General features: G+C 59.8%; 1 protein-coding gene across 8 annotated transcripts in view; it reads right to left on the reverse strand.

Annotated features, from left to right (window-relative positions):
• ARHGEF10 (Rho guanine nucleotide exchange factor 10) overlaps window positions 1-17,978 on the reverse strand; it is a 72,071-nt gene that overhangs the window by 23,667 nt on the left and 30,426 nt on the right. For 6 of the 8 annotated variants that reach the window (XM_064477612.1, XM_064477611.1, XM_064477609.1 and 3 more), the window contains 9 exons: window positions 15,948-16,062; window positions 13,177-13,286; window positions 10,197-10,274; window positions 9,786-9,965; window positions 9,308-9,424; window positions 8,330-8,422; window positions 5,589-5,759; window positions 3,746-3,891; window positions 2,631-2,812 (listed from right to left, as the gene is read on the reverse strand). In XM_064477612.1, the coding sequence (XP_064333682.1) occupies window positions 2,631-2,812; window positions 3,746-3,891; window positions 5,589-5,759; window positions 8,330-8,422; window positions 9,308-9,424; window positions 9,786-9,965; window positions 10,197-10,274; window positions 13,177-13,286; window positions 15,948-16,062 (1,192 nt within the window). The remainder of the gene's footprint in view (window positions 1-2,630; window positions 2,813-3,745; window positions 3,892-5,588; window positions 5,760-8,329; window positions 8,423-9,307; window positions 9,425-9,785; window positions 9,966-10,196; window positions 10,275-13,176; window positions 13,287-15,947; window positions 16,063-17,978) is intronic. The other 2 variants (XM_064477610.1, XM_064477608.1) reach the window with 1 other exon arrangement.

The following is a 17,978-nucleotide window of genomic DNA, read 5'->3' on the forward strand; positions in this document are numbered from 1 at the left end:
GAGACCATCCCAACCTGGAGAACGGCTCAGAGACTGGGAACCGATTCAGAATCCGACTTCTGCTTCTGTGACCAAGAGGCTCTAAAGTGAATGGGCACCTACTCTCTGCCGCGAGGAGGAGAGGCAGGAAGCTCACCGAGAGGCGGCAGAACTGGGATGAAAGAAAAGAGGGGCTCTTCTGCCTTCCAGCCGGTGGGGGCCGCGGGAGGTGGGGCGGACGGTCCATGGCATGAGGACAAGAGGGGCGCCTGGTCACCAGGACGGATGCTGCCCGCCAGCCAGGCAGCTGGGACAACCCGGACCAGCACCTGCCAGCCCAACCTGTCTCAGCAGGGGGAGGGCGGGTGGGAACCAGGCAGGACGAGGGCCCGGCGTGATGGAGGGAAGCCACGCTGGTCAGAGCAGAGAGGACTCGGGCTGCTGGGCAGCCAGGGACCCGGGGCAGGCTCTGGAGACAGAGAGAACGGCGGGGAACGCACGGCGGCATCAGGACCACGGCGCGGGGCCGCTCCCGGCTGCCACACGAGGGCCAGGCAGCCCTGCCCCGGTCGCCCCATCGCGGGAGGGAGGACCGTCCCCAGGGCACCAGGGAACCCTCCTTTATGGGGCTGAAGGGGGTTTCTCAGTCTTCACCCCATGTCTGAAAACCTGACGAGGGCCACACAGGGGGAGCCCCAGGGACGCTCTGTGGAAGGGCACACCGGGGACACAGCAGCGAGCGGTGGCGCGGTGATCACAGACACACACCAGTGCCCGAGGGCCTGCTCCACTCACCGGGGCGGAGCACAGAGCAGTCACTGCTTCCGCAGAGGCTGCCTTCGGCTGGGGGAGGAAATCTCTTTTTCTGGCTAAACTTACAGAAACAACAAATCAGGGTTCCGGTTGGTTGGCTTCCCCGCCGTCTGGTCCCCGGGCCCAGCACCCGGGTGGGGGGCAGCGGGCTTCTCACGCACACCCGCTGTCTCCACGGAAACCCGGCAACTGGCCTGAAAATCCAGGGTTGAAAGCTAAGCGGATCGCTGTGGCCAAGGCAACAGCAACTCGGCCCAGAGACTCCCAGGGGCGCGGACGCAGGACCCCAGGCGGACACGACACGCTGCCCTGCGTGGCCAGGCCCCTCTGTCACACCCGCGACCTGGGTGGCAGGAGATTTCAGAGCCGGGGTCTCTGGGCAGGAGGGAGGAGGGCGGGGAGAGGGGGACGCCGCAGACGGAATCCAGCTGGACAAGAGTGAGCAGTCCCGGGGCGGTGGGCGGGACCAGGGCTGCGGCCAAGGAACAATCCGGGCAAGACGAGAAGGGCGGGCCTGCCCTGCCCAGCACCTCTGGCCCTGGGCTAAATGCTCCTTTCCAGAACTTCCGTTTAACTCAGGGAAGTCTGGTATCTTAAAAATCAAAGACTTTTTTAAATTGAGGCAGAATCAACGGTTATGAACTGTACGTATTTAGGGTTCGATTTCGTGATTAGATACAGAAACATCAGCAAGATCAGCAACGGAGGGTCCGGGTCCGCCTTCCCCCCGCCGGCCCCGACTCGAGGAGTCACTGAAACCTCTATCACCCCCCAGAAAACACACAGAATTTTGCAAAATGAGTCCAGGGGGCCGGGAAGCGTAAACTAACCCCAGGACCCACTCGGAGGCCCCACCCTGGAGGGAGGGTCTAACGCGACCCCAGGTCAGGTCAAGGGCGCCGAGGGGCAAAGCAGAGTGCGGCCCACCTGCTGCTCCCCAGGATGCGGGCCCCACGCAGCTGCCACGCGCCTTCATCCCTGAACAGGCCAGGCCCTCCAGCTCTGCGTGTCAGAGGAGAGTCCCTCAGACTGGAGAGTCAAGTCGCGTGACCATCGCCCAGGAACGAGGAACTCGAACTTAGCTTCTCAAAATAATTTAGGGACGACAGGCAGGGGGAGCACAGGAAGCCAAGGCAGCGACGGCGACAGGAGGTGGGGGCAAATCTGTTCCACAAAAGCCCTGGGACGCCGGGGCAGCCCAGCTGAACCAGGACTCCCGGGATTCCGGCTGGGCCAGCTCTCATCTGCACAAACCCACCCGAGGCACTCGGGGCTCAGACGGCGCTGGGATCACCAGGACAGGCTCACGCCACACAGACAGCTCACTGTCCCCAGCAAGACGGTCCCTCTCTCCTGGACAAACCTGGACGGAGCCAATGCAGCCCCAGTGGCGGAGCGGCTGCCCCTCCCGGCATCACTGAGGGCTGGACGGCCTCCGAGCCTCACTCCAGAGCCAGCAACAGCCCAGGAGAGCCTGCCCTGCGCCCATCGTCCGGCACGCACACAACTAGCAAGCTCTACTTTGTTAAAAAACCTGTTTCAATCTAGAAGGCATTTTAAAGACACATCTACGCCCCAGCTGCTGATGGGAAACGCAGCCCAGGGCCGGGCCCCGCAGTAAACCCAGGACGCACACGACAGCCGGGGGATGGGCTCAGAGGACAGCGACAGGGCGACGGGGTGCTTGCATCCACAGCCAGACCCCGGTGACCGGACTCCAGGGACCGCGTCACCCCACAGCTCTCCCCCTCGGTGCCGCCAGAGGCTGAGGAATGGGTCCCGACGCCGGAGCTACACCGGTCCCAGCCCTGCGAGCACGTGCACGGAGGGTCGCTTACTTGGCTTGGTGCCGGCCACCACCGCCAGGCTCTCGGGCGCGTGCACCAGGGGACACCGGCTGCTCTCCCCGGCGCCGTCGCTGCCGCCGTATTCTACGACTTCCACGTGCCCAAGAGGGACGCTCCACTTCAGCAGGTACCGCTGGCTGGTGGACGTCAGCGCGCTGCTGTCGTGCGAGGTGCTGCAACGACCAAAACCCTCCGCTTACCAACAGTCGCAGGAGCGTCACCGCGCTTTTCTCCCCAGACACTCAAGCGAGAAACGCCTGGGCTGTGCGATCGTAGTCCTGACTCTCTCACCGGAGTGACCACTGGGTTTCACAAAGGGTTTTCCTGGACCACAAACACACAAGTTTATTAAGAAAAAAATCATCAGAAATGCATTTACAGAGAAGTAACTAATGAGAAAGAATTTGGACGATGATAAAATCAGGAACCGCAGAGGATGGAGTGGGGCCACAGGGAAATTCAGCTGAGTTTCCAGCTCCAACATCAGCCTTTGTTTAAAGAGAAAACACAGACACACGTCCCAGCCTCCACCCGCAGTGACCTGGAGACTCAGACGGGACCACACAAATCACAGAATACTGGTGACCATATAGATCACAGGACCTGGGGCTGGGGCTCTGCACACAGACCGTCCAGTCTGAGTGAGACGCAGACACAGGACACCGGTGACCCCGTAAATCACAGGAGCTGGGGCCGGGGCTCTGCACACAGACCGTCCAGTCTGAGTGAGACGCAGACACAGGACACTGGTGACCCCGTAAATCACAGGAGCTGGGGCCGGGGCTCTGCACACAGACCGTCCAGTCTGAGTGAGACGCAGACACAGGACACTGGTGACCCCGTAAATCACAGGACCTGGGGCCGGGGCTCTGCACACAGACTGTCTGGTCTGAGTGAGACGCAGACACAGGACACTGGTGACCCCGTAAATCACAGGAGCTGGGGCCGGGGCTCTGCACACAGACCGTCCAGTCTGAGTGAGACGCAGACACAGGACACTGGTGACCCCGTAAATCACAGGACCTGGGGCCGGGGCTCTGCACACAGACTGTCTGGTCTGAGTGAGACGCAGACACAGGACACCGTTTCCCGTGACATGTCCTTACCGCGTGCTGACCGTGGCGCACATCAGCACGTCGCTCAGCATGAAGAGCCGGCGTTCTTTGGTCTTCACCACCTCGCCCCGGTCGTTGTAGACGGTTTCTATCATGTCGTCGGAGCGCACGAGATACCGACTCCCGCTGCTGAGAAGCTGAGATTTCACAGGGATGGGGACACAGTTACCACAACCCGGCTCATCAAGGAAGGACGCAGGGGTGGGGGTGCAGCGCAGGGTGGAGCGCATGCCCAGTGTGCACGAGGTCCTGGGTTCCCCCCCAGCACCTCCACTAAAGTAAATAAATAAACCTAATTACACCCCCAGCCCAAAAAAAAGAAAAAGGATGAGAAAAAAAGCTCACAAACCACTGGAGCAGATGATGTCAAAGTTTTATAGACTTCTTCCCTTAAAGAGAATCCGTGTACTCCTGACCACACTTCATGCGTGGCCCACACCACGTGGCCTTTTCTGAGCGAACCGCACAGGGACAGGACTCTAACTTCCTCCGGAAGCATGACGTCCACGTCGGAGGCACCGATCCAGCCAAGGAGGCTTGGCCCCTTCCAGCATCACTCAGTGTCTTCCCCCTCGGAAGACTCGCTCCATCCCCGACAGGCTGTCACCCCACCCTGTGTTACTCATGTCACCGTATCAACCACCAGGAATGTCTGTGAGTGAAAGTAACTATTTCGTAATTTTGTTTTCCCAAAGGATAGCATAATTAAGAAAACACCCTCAGGGCTTATGGTCCGACACGTAAAACCTTCACCAAACAAAATACGCTTGGTTCTTTGTAAAGATGCTTTGTGTGAATTAGTAAAATGACAAACCTGTACAGAAGTCAGGCCCATTTTTAGCAATTTTGCCCAGTAGGAAACCCGGAATCCTCAGCGCAGACGCCCACACTGGCCGGCCGGCCGGCCTCGCCGGGGCACTCCGCCTGCACGGGGGCAGGGGTGGGGCCACGTGCGCACTGAGGTGACAGCAAGGAAACACCACTTCCCTCGTCCCCGAAGCACATCCCGGGTTCCCAGACACTCGGGCACCGTGGGGAGCGGGGAGCGGACCTGACACAACAGAAGCCACTCATCAGCGAGCGCGAGTGTCCACATGTTAAATTCCCACACAAATCATCAGAGAATCAGGGAAACCTCAGCTTGCGATGTATGACAACCAGGTTCCTGCAGTTAAACTACTGGATGTCCTTCTGTAGCAGGAAGTCACCCCCGCCAACAAAAACAAAGGTGACTTCAGCCACAAGGCCCAGCCTCACACGGCTCACAGCAGCAAACCTCCTCCTGGGGCCTGACACGAGGTCACCGCGGCAGGGAAACGGCTTTGTGAACACGAAGCTACACGCAGTTCTGCAAAGACCGCCTTCAAGCTGTTCTCCATGTCACTTCTTCACGATAACGGACGCGCAGGCCATGTGTGGATGGGCACAGATAAAAGTGCATGCGGACACCTGTGCTTTAAACGGGGCCGTCTACGGTGGAATACCACATTCTGGAGGTAAAAGCCAGCTGAAGGGTGGCTCGTGTCCTTTTGGGGTCCTGGGTCCATGAGGACCTAGTCCACCTGGGGGCCCCTTTCCTAAGAAGGTGCACATCGTCCAGCACTCGCGACCCCCGTGCCTCCCCACCGACCCTCCGTCAAGGGCCTCCTGGCAGAGGTTCCAGGAGAGGAGAAACAAGCAGCGAGAGGGCGACGGCCACCGGCATGAAGGGGACAGCACGCACCAGGCGTGGCCACCGGCACAGAGCGGGCAGCGCACACCAGCACAGAGCGGGGCGGGCACCAGGCAGGGCCGCCAGCACGGAGGGGACAGCGCGCGCCCAGCGCGGCCTCACCTTGCTCACGTAGCGCTCGTTGGCGGCCTTGGCTATCTGCCTGATCTCGCAGCGCCGGTCAGCGTCCCTCTTCCTCTCGTTCAGCTTCTCTGCCAGCGTCTCGAGCTCCGTCAGCGCCATCTGCAGGGGCAGCCGGTCGGGGTGGCCTCGGGACGTGTTCTTCAACATGTCCTTTCAGAGAGACAAGATAGAGGGGCCGTGTGATGGGTGTGGGGGCAGCGGGTGGTCCTCGCACGCCAGCCACGGCCACACACGGCCAGCGGGGGGGCGGCGCCAGCCCCTTCCGGGGAAGAGTGGAACGAGCCCCAGGGGAGGGACAGCGAGCACGGTGACCCGCCTGGCCGACACCTGAAGCTCCCTGTGTGAAAACAGCAGAGACTGATTAAATGGTGATGCAGATGGAGCCAGAGCCACACGCACATCCCGGCAGAGGACACCCCCAAAGCGCGCGTTCCCCGGCCTCAGAAATCTCTGCTCTCTGCTGACAGTCGGACCACTGCCCCAGCTTAAGTCAGACCAGGGGAGCCAGGCCCCAGGCGGTCCAGGTGGGACACGGGAGCACCACTGGCCCCGGCTCACACGGCGGGCCTGCGTCCTGGGCCTCATAGCTCTGCAGGCCACGTGGCCCAGGCAGCGCACAGAGCACAGCTCGGTCACCGAGCAACGGCACCACATGGGTCAAACTCGGAGTCAGCTCTCCAGAGAGACAGCCAAGTGCCGGGCCACGTCACCTGTCGACATCGCAGAAGGAGGGCAGGCGAGACTGGACCTCCCTCCGCGTGCTTCCACCCGCCCGCCCCCCGGGATCTGCGCCATGCCCTCGTCCCCTTAAACCTCTTGTTCTTTTCAGTCTGCATCATGATCACTCGTTTTCCGTTGCAGTGAACAGTATCTCCTGTTCCAGGCGACTGTTTCCCTGTGAATCATGTCAAACCCCATCAAGGCAAAGCGAAGCATCGTCAAAGGAAGCCCTGTACCAACACAGCCCACGGGCAGTGCCGGCCGGGCCCCGGGGCCGTCAGCAGCATGAGCACTGCACAGAACCGGGCCGTGTGTTGGCGCTCCCACACCGCCGCTTGTTCTGGCACACACGAGAGGGAAGGGAACTGGGATAAAAACAAAGGCTTCTGGGGCCACGTGTTAGAGTCCGGCAGGCACCGAGGGGCCAGGGACATGGCCGTAGGGTCACAGTGACCACAGGTAATGGGCCCCCGAGCTAAGGAGGTTCAGGTGGGGTGAGGACCAGAGAGCAGAGACACAAGAGGCAGGGGAGCGGCTGGCAGGGCTGAAAAGTGGAGGAAGGGTGCACTGTCCCCTGCCGCCACCCCCTCCAGCCCCTCCACCGCACACTCAGAGCTCAGGGACGGAGGACACCTGCCCCGTCTTCCAGTGGGTCCTGGGAGGCGGGGACCCCGGGCACATCCCCACAACCGTCTCCTAGGTAACCTGTCTGAGCCCCGCCCCCATGACTGGGCATGCTCAGGAAGCAGAAAGGCCGGAGGGCCCGCCCCGCGGGGCGCCTGCTCAGGCTGACCTGGGACCAGCAGCCTGGATGCTGCCCTGCCGTCAAGTCACCGTGAAGATTGTTTTCTGCCAGGAGAGTTGGGCAGGTGCCCAGGTGGGGCGGGAGCGGGCAGAGGGGACGGGCCACGTGGGAAGCACTGGGGAGCCCGGAGAGGACCAGGGCGAGCAGACGCATCTGCTCAAGAGGACGAGGCCTTCAGCCAAACCAAGTTCTGATCCTGACTTTCCATCTACTCCTGCCCAGCAAATCGAATCATTTGGGGATAAGCAAAAACAAGGATACGGGGAAAGCGAGCAGGATTCTCCCAAAAACCACCTTCTAAAATCTGGAACCACGTGATGGGTGGGCAGTGTGTCCGCAAGTCGTCCCCGTGGCTGGGGACGTTCACTGTCCATCTTCAACCAGCGTCAATGGCCAGGCAGCCAAGCAAAGTCGCTTGATTTAATGAGAGATGGGAGCTGAGTGGTCACTGAGAAACCCGCGTGGGCAGAGGCCACGGGGGACCCTCCCAGGACACCACCACTCCCGATGCCCCACGTCCACCTACGCAGCCAGGTGAGCGCTGACCCCGCCCGGTGTCTGGGCCTCGAGCCCCGGGAGACCGAGCTGCACCCAGCAGGGGAGGGCCTTCCTGGTGTGACGTCTTGTATCTGCACTCAAACCAGCCTCCTCTTTAAACCAGCACCCGCATCTAGCTGAGAAGACAGCCTAAAAAGCTGCTGGGTGGGGAAATCTGGAAACCCTACTTCACAGACCTCCCCCACTCAGGCCGCATACGGGCTCCGTCAACCACAGTCAGTTCGCGTAAGTACTGGCACAGGTTCCTGAGCCACCCCCCACCCCGCCCCAGGCACACGCCTGACCCCAGAGCGAGACCCTGGACCTTCTGGTACCCCCCCGCCTGGTGACCGTGTGCAGCCCGCCCCCCACTTCCCACTGGTGTCTGAAGTGGGGGCCATCTTCTGGGACGGAGCCCCTCACTGCGGGGTCCGACACTCTTCTGGGAAGTTGGTGTCGGACTGGGGGCGTTTTGACCTCATTCAGCAGGTTGGGGTCCCTAGAGCCCACCCCACCCCCCGGCCATGACCTCATGTCACTGCTCAGAGGAGAGGAGGGGCTGAGAGCCTGCCGTCGGCAAGAGGAGACACTCAGTAAGGCCAGGCCGGCCCACATCCGAGCTGGTGAGGAGCACAGACAGGCGCACAGAGGGGCGTACCTGGAGCAGCAGGATGAACTGCGGGAACCTCTGTATGGGCTTCATCATCAGGCTGTAGAGCGTGACGCGGTCGGGGCTGGACTCCTGGCACTGCTGCGGGAGACGGGCGCTCACTCGCACGCGGACGTGGCTGGCCGGGGGCACCCACGCCTGCCTGCGCTGCAGACCTGCTCCAAAACAGCCTCCGCACCTCGCACCTCGCACGCACGCGGGTGCACCTGCGTCCACAGGGCGCCCTGCCTGGCCTCCTGGCCGCAGCCTTCCCCGGTCTTCACTCCGGGTTTGAGAGCCACCTCTGACTGCTGGACTGGTGCTCGCCCACTTGGGGTCTGATCTCCACCCTCTAAGGGCTAAGTAAGCTTCTGAGGTTCTATACCCACAAGAAAAGTGCAGTTCTCCCCCCAAAAAGTCACAGAATCCTGAATCAGAGCTGCAAGGGCCCTTGAAGGCAGCGGGCCCTGCGCGTCGGGGGCGAACCCTCCCTGCTGCCGGGGCTCATCCTGCGCTGGGCCAGACCTCCCCACCGGAGGCTTCGCTCAGCCGTGCAGAGGGTGGGCAGCCCCGCCCCGCTCCCGACATCAGAGGAGGCCCCCAGCTCAGGAGCCCCACCAGCCACGTGGGGCTCGGCCTCGCTGCCCGACGCCCAGAGCGCCACGGAGCCCTCCAACCCAGACCCCGAACGCCATGCCCTGCTCCCCCCAGCGCTGTGCTGAAGGCCAGAAGCAAGAGGCCACCCGCACACTTCCAAGGACATGCAAAAAACGGTTATTTTCAAAAAGCTACGTTACCACTAGAAATTCACCTTTATTTCTAGCACTGATCCAAGAGCTGGGGTCCTGATGGCGCTAAAATCTTTACAATAAAGAACATTCTACTTGTACAGGCAAAAGGTTTGGGAAATTTTCATTAGGAAGTACTCTGACACGGGACCTCTTATCAGAAGGTATTAAAACACCCCATTTTTTTTTAAGTGCTTACCTTTAAAAATTCAAGAAAAGCAGGTTTTGTAGCACACGTTTTCTTAAGGATTGCCACCGCTGTGCTAAAATTATTCACATATTCACTGTAAGCATCCAGCACCATGGACTTGGAAAACTGAAATACAGGAGAAAATTGAGAAGCATAAACAACGCAGAGTACAAACGCCCCCTTCCCGAGCTTGTCACAAAAGACTGAATCCCGCACCAGAGATGATCCTCAGCCACCAACGTTCTCACAGGATAAACTTCGTTAGGCTGTGTGATCGCTTTCTCCTTTGAACAAACTTGCTAGGAGTTGTTAAATGGCTGGTTCTCTCACTGTGCCGCCCCCAGTGCTCTTTAGCATCCCTGCTCCGAACCGTGGCGCCGCGGGTCTCAGTTAAGGACTTGTCCTGATGATGGCCTCCCAATGGCGGGCGCTCCGATCTCACCTCCAGGTGAGAGGCAGCAGGGAGGGATGGAAGGGGCCGGCTTACCGAGGCCACGAAGACGTCTCCGATCATCTCCACGGAGTCCCACTCGGCCACGCGGCTGGCCAGCGCCATCTGGAACAGGCAGTGGCACTGCAGGACCTCCTTGACCCGGTAGAACACGGTCCGCAGCTTCCTCTCGCTCAACATCTTGGGCTCCATCTCGGACAGCGGCCTCTCATATTGCTGGGAGGGGGCAGGGACGGCACGGGTGCTCGCACGGCCCCCGACAGGCGCAGACAGGCCCCCGTGCAAGTCACACTTACGGCAAAGCAAGCCCCCCCCACCACTGAGGTCAGCACACACGCGGTTCTTAGACCATTTTGAGAATTCTGCAAATGAGTACTTTACGGTTCACACATGTCAACGTACATGTGTAACAAAACAAACGCACTGCGTAGCGAGGCACTTCCGTACCTCCAGGATCCTCTTCAGAGCATCCACATAGTTCTTCTCACTGTCGACAACAGAGCCCAGAATGTACCTTCTCACCACCTGTTGGGATTTGAAAGCACGATGGTCGAAAACGGCCTCAGAAGACAACAGATCAATTTTACTTCTATGTTGACGCACGGTGATAAAGAAGTTTTTGTTTTCAAAACAGTAGGTCAGCGAAACCTCCCAAGGTCTTTAAGTATTTTAGGTGATGTGTTAACTAACTCCCATGCTGGGCACAAATGTGCTTCCCCCATCACCTCAATTTTGTTGTGTGTTTTTAACCCTCAAATTATAAGCTGTAACTACATTAATAACAGTTTCACTCACTTACCCAGTGACAATGAGCTGAACTAACTGATAGCATTTTACGTGTCCAGCGTGGAGTTACACGGTATTTCAAGGATGCACTAAGTATTAAAAACACAGTTCCAGTCTTGACTCAGAGAATGATGTCAGTAACACTAATCTAAAATCATTCCAAAGTTACTTAAAAAAAAAAAAAAAGCTTTTGGAAGGTGGGGGCACAGCTCACCTCCGACGCTGAGGACGCGTGAGTGAGTGACCAGTGTCATTTCCAGCTGCAAAAGGTCCTCTACCGTCTGGGATCCTTGATTGCAAATGGTGACGACACTGGGTTTACTTCTCGTTACTGAAGCACACGCAGGCACAAATTCCTAACCCAACCCACACCCACAGGCACCCCTGGCCGCAGCCCGCGGCGGGGAGACTCATTTCAGAACCACGATGCCCCCTGGCGGCAGAGGGCGCCTCTTCCACAGGAGACGCCTCCAGTCCCCACTCCAGGCTCGGACACCGAGGGACTGACTCCTTTCTTTACAGAAAAGGCTGTTCCATTCACAGAATTAAGGCAAAAATCAACCCTTCTGGGGTCCTTGAGGAAGAAAGTGACGTAAAGTGTTGTCAAGACTAAAACACAAGCGCACACACACCGCCCTCCCGCGGCTGACTCCCAGCACGGTCGGCCCACAGGCCCGCGCTCTGAAACGAGGGTGAGACCCCACGACCGGGATGCGCCCCACACTGCAGACGGTCAAATCCGGGCCGCCTCCTCCCCAAACCCAGAGTCCCAGACACCATCCCAAGTCTGCACTCAGGGTATCTGGGGGGCTGGGGGATCCAACCTAGGAATTAAATGTATTTAAAGTCCTGAGACGACACCAATGTATCAGGTCGAAGGACCTGGAACTGCTACTAAGACAACTGGAAAACACAAAGTAAAACCAGCCAGCTACCGGGATCTCACGGCCGCTGCAGTCAGGTCAGCCATGGACAGCGCGCCCAGTGCGGGTTCCCAGGCTCAGTCTTCCGAGACCCCCACCCCAAGGTTGTGGGGAGAACTCAGCCCCAGGACAGGCTCTCCTGCAAAGCCGTCAGCGTGGAGGTCTCGGGTCTCGGGGCTGGAGGAGGAGGGAGCAGCCCGCCTGTGCCCGGACCGGAGGCCCTTCAGCATCAAGGCTGCTTCAAAATGAACGCCCACCCAGGAAGTAAAGAGGGCTGTCTGGATAGACACGTGAAGACTGCTGGATACCCTGCACTTTTCCTGACAGTTATGGGGCCTTATTTCAACTTTGGAAGAAATTAAAAAGAGCGTCAACAACCTGGTTTAATCTTTTAAGAGAAACTCCTGTGAGAACCGGCAGTTACCAGCGGGAAAGACGTGGCCTCTGTGAGCCGTGCGGTGGAGGAAGCGAGCAGGGCGACGCGTACAGAAGCCGAAGCACAAGTCAGAGCCCAGCCGCCGCGTGCTCCACGCGGAGGGCGCCTGCAAGGTGCCCGGAAGAGCCCGGCCCGCACCACTTCGGAGTCCTGATCCGCCACAAGGGAGACGCAGGGGGTACAGCGTCCCCGCTTCACAGCGGAGGACAGCGCACAGACGGAGCCACCCGCCCCACCAGAGTCTCCCGCTGCCGCAGTGCCGGGGTCGGAACAGGTCTGTGGACGCCTTCCGGGGTGACCTTTCCCGACCCCGGACACACCCGTCCTCGCTGTTACCACCCAGCCCTCTGGGGGCGACCACAGAGCAGCAGGCGTGAGTGTCTGTTAAGGCCCTCCAGGCTCAAAACACCTCTACCCTCTGTCTCCTGGCCGACCCTCACCACCCCTCACCGCCCCCAAGTCCAGGCTCAGACAGTGACACCAAGTGGTCACTGTGCCTCCGGCCCACCCGAGCCCCCCTCTCTGCACGGCCAGCTGCCCTGTCCACGGCCCTTCCCGTGGTGCTCCCGGCCCGGGGGCTCTGCTGCATACCGTGCCACACGACACCATGTCATCCAAGAACAGGGCCTGGCCGCAGGGGCCCCAAAGGTGGGCACGTCCCAGCCAGAGGCCCCCCGGCGAGGTCGAGGGCATTTTCCAGCAGTCAGTTCCCTTTTCAAACTTGCGAGGCTCAGCCAGGTGCATGAGCCATGAAGCAGGACCATGAGCGGGGCCAGCAGAGCCCTGTCCCCGCCGGCATGGGGGCCACATTTCAGACCCGGGAGCGTGCGGGAGGCGGAGGACGCGGGATGCGGATGGAGCTGGACGTAGCCACGCCATCTCACGGGCCACCCAGACCATGACCTCCTCTGGGCCCGGTGTCCCCCTCTCCCCGGGGAACGTGCAGGGACTACACGAGGTGAAGTGTGTGTGGGGGGCTCAAAGGCTATCTGAGGTGTCCCCCGCCTTCCACGCATTTCCACAGTTACACTGGGGGTGATACTCGAAATCTATGGCCCGGATGCTGGAGCCCAGAACACAGCTCCTGACCAGGCCCCGGAGGCCACAGCTGCAGGGTTAGCCCCTTCCTTGCTGGACCAGGAGAGGCCCGTGGAGGAGCCCAGGTGGATGGAGCGACCAGGAGTTTGTGACAGCAGGTGACCCCAGCGGCACGTGAGCAGCCAGCCCGGCTGCTCTGTCTGAAAATAAGTCACGAAGCGGAGCAGTAGCCCGGCTCGCCCACCTGCTGCTGAGATAAGCCTTCGGGCATCGGGGTCAGGACGGCTTCCGGGTGCCTGCAGTCCACGTCAATAAACACGTTCTGCTCCTCCTCCTCCAGACAGGACCTGTGATCTTAAAGACAGACAGAACGTGCTCGTTGGACATGGAAACAGCACATTTCTAACAGCACAGCCAAGGCAGCAGCCAACACCTTGGGCAGACAAACCCAAGAGAACTCCCTTCCCTCAAGAGCAACCCAGCACCTGTCGGTGTTTGAAATTCTCAATACTCAGCGTATAACTTCCAGATAGATGTGTCATTTGAATACCCAGACGGTAAGGTAGAAATACACGTTTCAATTTTTTCATCTATAAAATGCCAGCCAGGAACAAAGACAGGCAGCCAGGAACGACTGCGCACCGACCCTCGGTCAGTGAGAACTTCCTGGCTGTCGGCCTTTCTCACCAGAAATCTGAAAAGGTACCACTTTCCCAAAATCAAAAACTTCTGACCAAAGCTAACCTCATTTCTAAAGACTTAGATGCAGCTAAATAATCTAAAGAATCCATGAAGCGGCTGGAAAACCAGAAACGCACAGGAGTCCTCAGGTGACACGAACCCAGAGGCCACCTCAAAGATACAAAACCCTAGAGAAGAAAACTGCCTGGGAGCTTTTAAAACCCACAGTGTCTACACACCTAGGAGAATGGCCGGGAGTCAGAACACCAACGGCACCACATGCTGGTGAGGACGTGGGACGCAGGACGGCGCAGCCACTTTGGAAGACCATTCGGGGGGGTCCCTGCACAACTAAACACACTCTCACCCTGTGATCCAGCAGTCACGCTCCTGGGGATTTACCCAAAGGAGCTGAAACCTTACGTCCACACAAAAACCTGCACACGCACGTTTACAGCGGTTTTACCCATAACTGCCAAAACTTGGATGCAACCAAGACGTCCCTCAGCAGGTGAACGGATAAATAAACTGCAGACCGGGACCATCCAGACAATGGGACACTATTCAGCTCAAGAGAAATGAGCTGTCCAGCCGTGGAAAGACAAGGAAGAACTTTAAAGGCATATGACTCATTGGAAGAATCCAATCCGAAAAGGCTACACATGTGACTCCAACTGTGAGAACATCCTGGAGAAGCTAAAACCCAGGAGACGTAAGATCAGCAGCTGTCAGGGGCTGGGGTTCGCGACGGATGAGCAGTGGAGCACAGAGCGTTTTTGCTGTGACGCCACATGTCACAGTCATCATGCCATCTGTCCAAACCCACAGAACAGACAACACCAGGAGTGACCCCAGCGTAAACCACGGGCTCGGGTGATGGTGACGTGTCCACAAGCTCACAGCTGTGACAAGTCTGGGGGATGCTGATGGCGGGGGAGGCTGTGCGGGGAGGACGGGGACATGGGGCATCTCTGAACTCCTCACTCAGTTTTGCTGTGAACCTAAAACTGCTCTAAAATATGCTCTTTAAAAAAACCCAGAATGTCCCAGTGTCCAGACCCCTCTCGAGACTCGCAGACGGCCTGAGCGGCAGTGGGCCTGGGCTCCTGGTTCCTGCCTGGGCACCTCCAGGGCCCAGAACCACAAGTTAGCCCAGTCTCCCCGTTTTGCAGCTCAGGGAACCAGGGCCATGGGGTTTGGGGCGTGTGTATTGCACTGCCAACCATGGATGACCCTTCCCGCTCCCCCAGCTCCCCAGGCCCGCCCCTCGTCCTGTCCCAGGGACCTCGTTCGCCTGCAGATCCTGGTCCAGGGGTCTGGGGTGGACCCGTGTCGGCACTTGTGACCAGACCCCGGAACAGGGCCCCAAACCCCAGCCTCTGCCCTTCTCGGGCTCTGCCTGTGTGTCCCCCACAAAGGGTCCCCTCCGGAACACGCAGGCTGCCGCCACCTCACTGCCGCCGCGCTCCCCGGACAAACCCTGTCTTGTGTTAAGAAGCTCACAACTGCACAAGGATTAACACTTCCTTAAAGGCCTCGTTAGGTCCAGCTGCGATTACAGATGGTCTCCCCGGGCCGTTCCCCGAGGAAGCACGGGGTCTCAGAGTCCTCTCCAAGCACCGTGATTAGCAAATGCTGCTCTGAGCCGGCACCGGATTTGCACCTTAGAAGCTCGTAGGAACAACACAGGAACGCGCCGTTAGAGGACCAAGTCGGAGTCACAGCGCCTCCGTGTGACGCAGAGCCTCCCCTACCACCTAGCAAGGCGCCCACCGAAACGCCCTCACACGCCAGCGATCCTTGGCCCGGAGCCGCGGCCCAGACGTCCTGTCCTCTGACATGCACACAGCTCGGGCTACCGCCCTTACTGAAATTTCACAAAACCTGACAATTCTGACCTCAGTCCGGGCGCCTCTCACCAGAACAAGTCCCTGCAGTCCTGCTTAGAGCCTGCCCTCCTCGGCCTCCCTGGGCAGTAAACACAGCATCGTCATGATCGTCATGAACAAGACTGCAGAGAATCCACGACTCATCGGGGTCCCTGGGGACCCAAGGGGACGTGGGTGGGAGGACCCGTCCCCCAAGGAGCACCACGCATCCAGCTGCCAAGGGAGATGGTAAAAGGGAAGTGGATCCCCGCCCGCAAGAAGTCACTGAACTTCCTGCAGCTGGTGGACCCCCCGGAGGAAGTCCCAGATGCCCGGTGCCCACAGGCACCTGCAGCCGAGGCCACAGACCCTGCCCCATGTGCTGGGAGGAGGCCGTGCGCCGCCAGCACACGCAGGACTGAGGAGGGGGCGACACCCAGGGGACCCCACGTGTGAGCCTGCGGACCTGCAGAGACGAAGGACTTGGTCCTGATGAAGGAGCGGCCCCGCTTCACCGCAGCCTTGGTCCGCTCCAGCCCGTCCTTGGTGCCTTCCCTCGCCGCCCTCATGAGCTTCTGCATCTGCGGAAAGGGAGACAGGTGATGGGGGGGCGGCGACCAGCATCTCCTTGCACTCCACGAATTTTTTAAAAGAATACTGTCAAGTAGTTTGGTCTTGAAACGCCATCTGAAATTGGCTCTTTGATCTGGCAGAGCTTTGCTGGCTGTTTCGAGTGTGCACGTGTGCTGGGGGGAGGGGTGGGAGCTGTTTGGTTTGGTTTGGTTTTGCTGGTTAAAAAAAAGGAAGAAAAACAAACTTTAAAATTGGAGCCCTTCCTTGACATAAAGGAGTCTCCTGCTGCATTTAAAAGACAGTCCTCGCTTTTATTATAAACACCTACCGAGAGCTCTGCAGACGCCGAGTCTGGAGAAGCCACGTTTGTAAAGTAAACGGTCTGCCCGGGTTAGAGGGCAGAATGCAGGGAATAGCAGAACCACCCACTGGAGACCTCGCCCACCCAGCTTGGCCCCGGACCCTCCCCACCAGCCCTCCTCAGCTCCCCAGGGAGGCCAGTCCAGGAGCTCACAGGCCATCCGTCCTGAGGGCCACGTGGAGCTCGCCCAGGACACGGAGAGGCCCTGCCCACCGAACAGACCGGATGAGCCAGTCCCACGACTCGGATGGAGGGACGGCCCGCAGAGGAAGTGGCAGACCCCCGCCCCGCCCTGCCCAGCAGAGGCTGGAGGCTAGAAAGACCACTGCCCACCGTGGAGCTGACTCAGCCTGGTCCCGTCAAGCTGCTGACACTCAGACTGGCCACTGGTGCCCAGAGCTTCCGATGACATGCTTTGGAATTTTATCCTCGTTTCTCACCCTTTGTAAGTCTGACACCTGAGGTGCTGGCCACCGAGCAACGGATCGTTTACAGAAAACCCACATGGCCACTCAAAGACAAACCAGCACCTTTCGGTCGTCTACAGCGCTTCCCCACCCGCCAGACGAGGGCTCTCGACACCTGGCTGCGTGCTCGCCTTGCCCTCTCAGCCTGACCTCCCTCCACCGGCCTCTCAGCCCGTGCTTCTCACCCGGGGAGAACCCGCCACGCGGTTGTGCATTTGTGCAAAGCGGCACCAGGTGAGGGGAACCGGGGGGCCGAGGTTCAGCCCGTGCTTGGCCAGCCAAGCCGTCCAGCCTGAGTGTGCGACCGGTGGACACGGGCCGAGCCCTTGGCCGCGCTCAGCACTCCCCGGGCGTGGGCAGCCCCTCCAGGAACCCCCAGCCCAAGTGTTTCTGCAAGTCCTGGATGACCCCGAGCCTCGGGCGGCCTTCCCAAGCACGTGCACCAAGGCCACCACTCAGCACAGGGAAGGTCGACCTCGACTCCTCCAGGTTACACTCGGCAGAGCTGCCTTTGGCTCCCGATTCCTGTATCCCTCCAACCAGAAGTGGCTGCCCCACTGACCACTCGGACCGCAGCCTGCGTTTCCCCGTCTCCACGGCCACCGCCATCCCCTCGCTCTGCCCGTGTGCCCCGCCTGTCTGGCCACCAGGCACCCCCTTGTCATTTCCTTCCACACGGTCACCCCAGACCCCCCTCCTCCTCACCCCAGACCTGGACTCCAAGGCCTCACTCTGCAGCCTGACCCCGTCCAGGCTCCTCCAAGGGGAGTCAGAGATTAGGGACAGAGGGACGGCCAGGGAGCCTGCAGGACAGCCGAGCTCCAGGTGAAGCCATAAAGATGCCGGCTTCTAGGGAGTGGGAGCGGCTGCCGGGACCGCACAGCGGCCAGGGACACACTCCTCCTGCAGCCCTATTTCTGCCCAGTCCTCACCGCCTCCCACACGGGCCCACGCCTCCTCCCATCGTCCGATCTGTGCGAATGTCAGACCCCTTCTGCTGAGCTGGCCTCCCGCACATGCCTCCCCGGACGACCCAGCTCTGGGCTCCAGGTGACACCAGTGACCTGCCGCCTCCCTGGCAGCACTCCTGCCGGGA

This window comes from Camelus dromedarius, chromosome 22 (genome assembly GCF_036321535.1).
Source record: "Camelus dromedarius isolate mCamDro1 chromosome 22, mCamDro1.pat, whole genome shotgun sequence".
Taxonomy (NCBI): Eukaryota; Metazoa; Chordata; class Mammalia; order Artiodactyla; family Camelidae; genus Camelus; species Camelus dromedarius.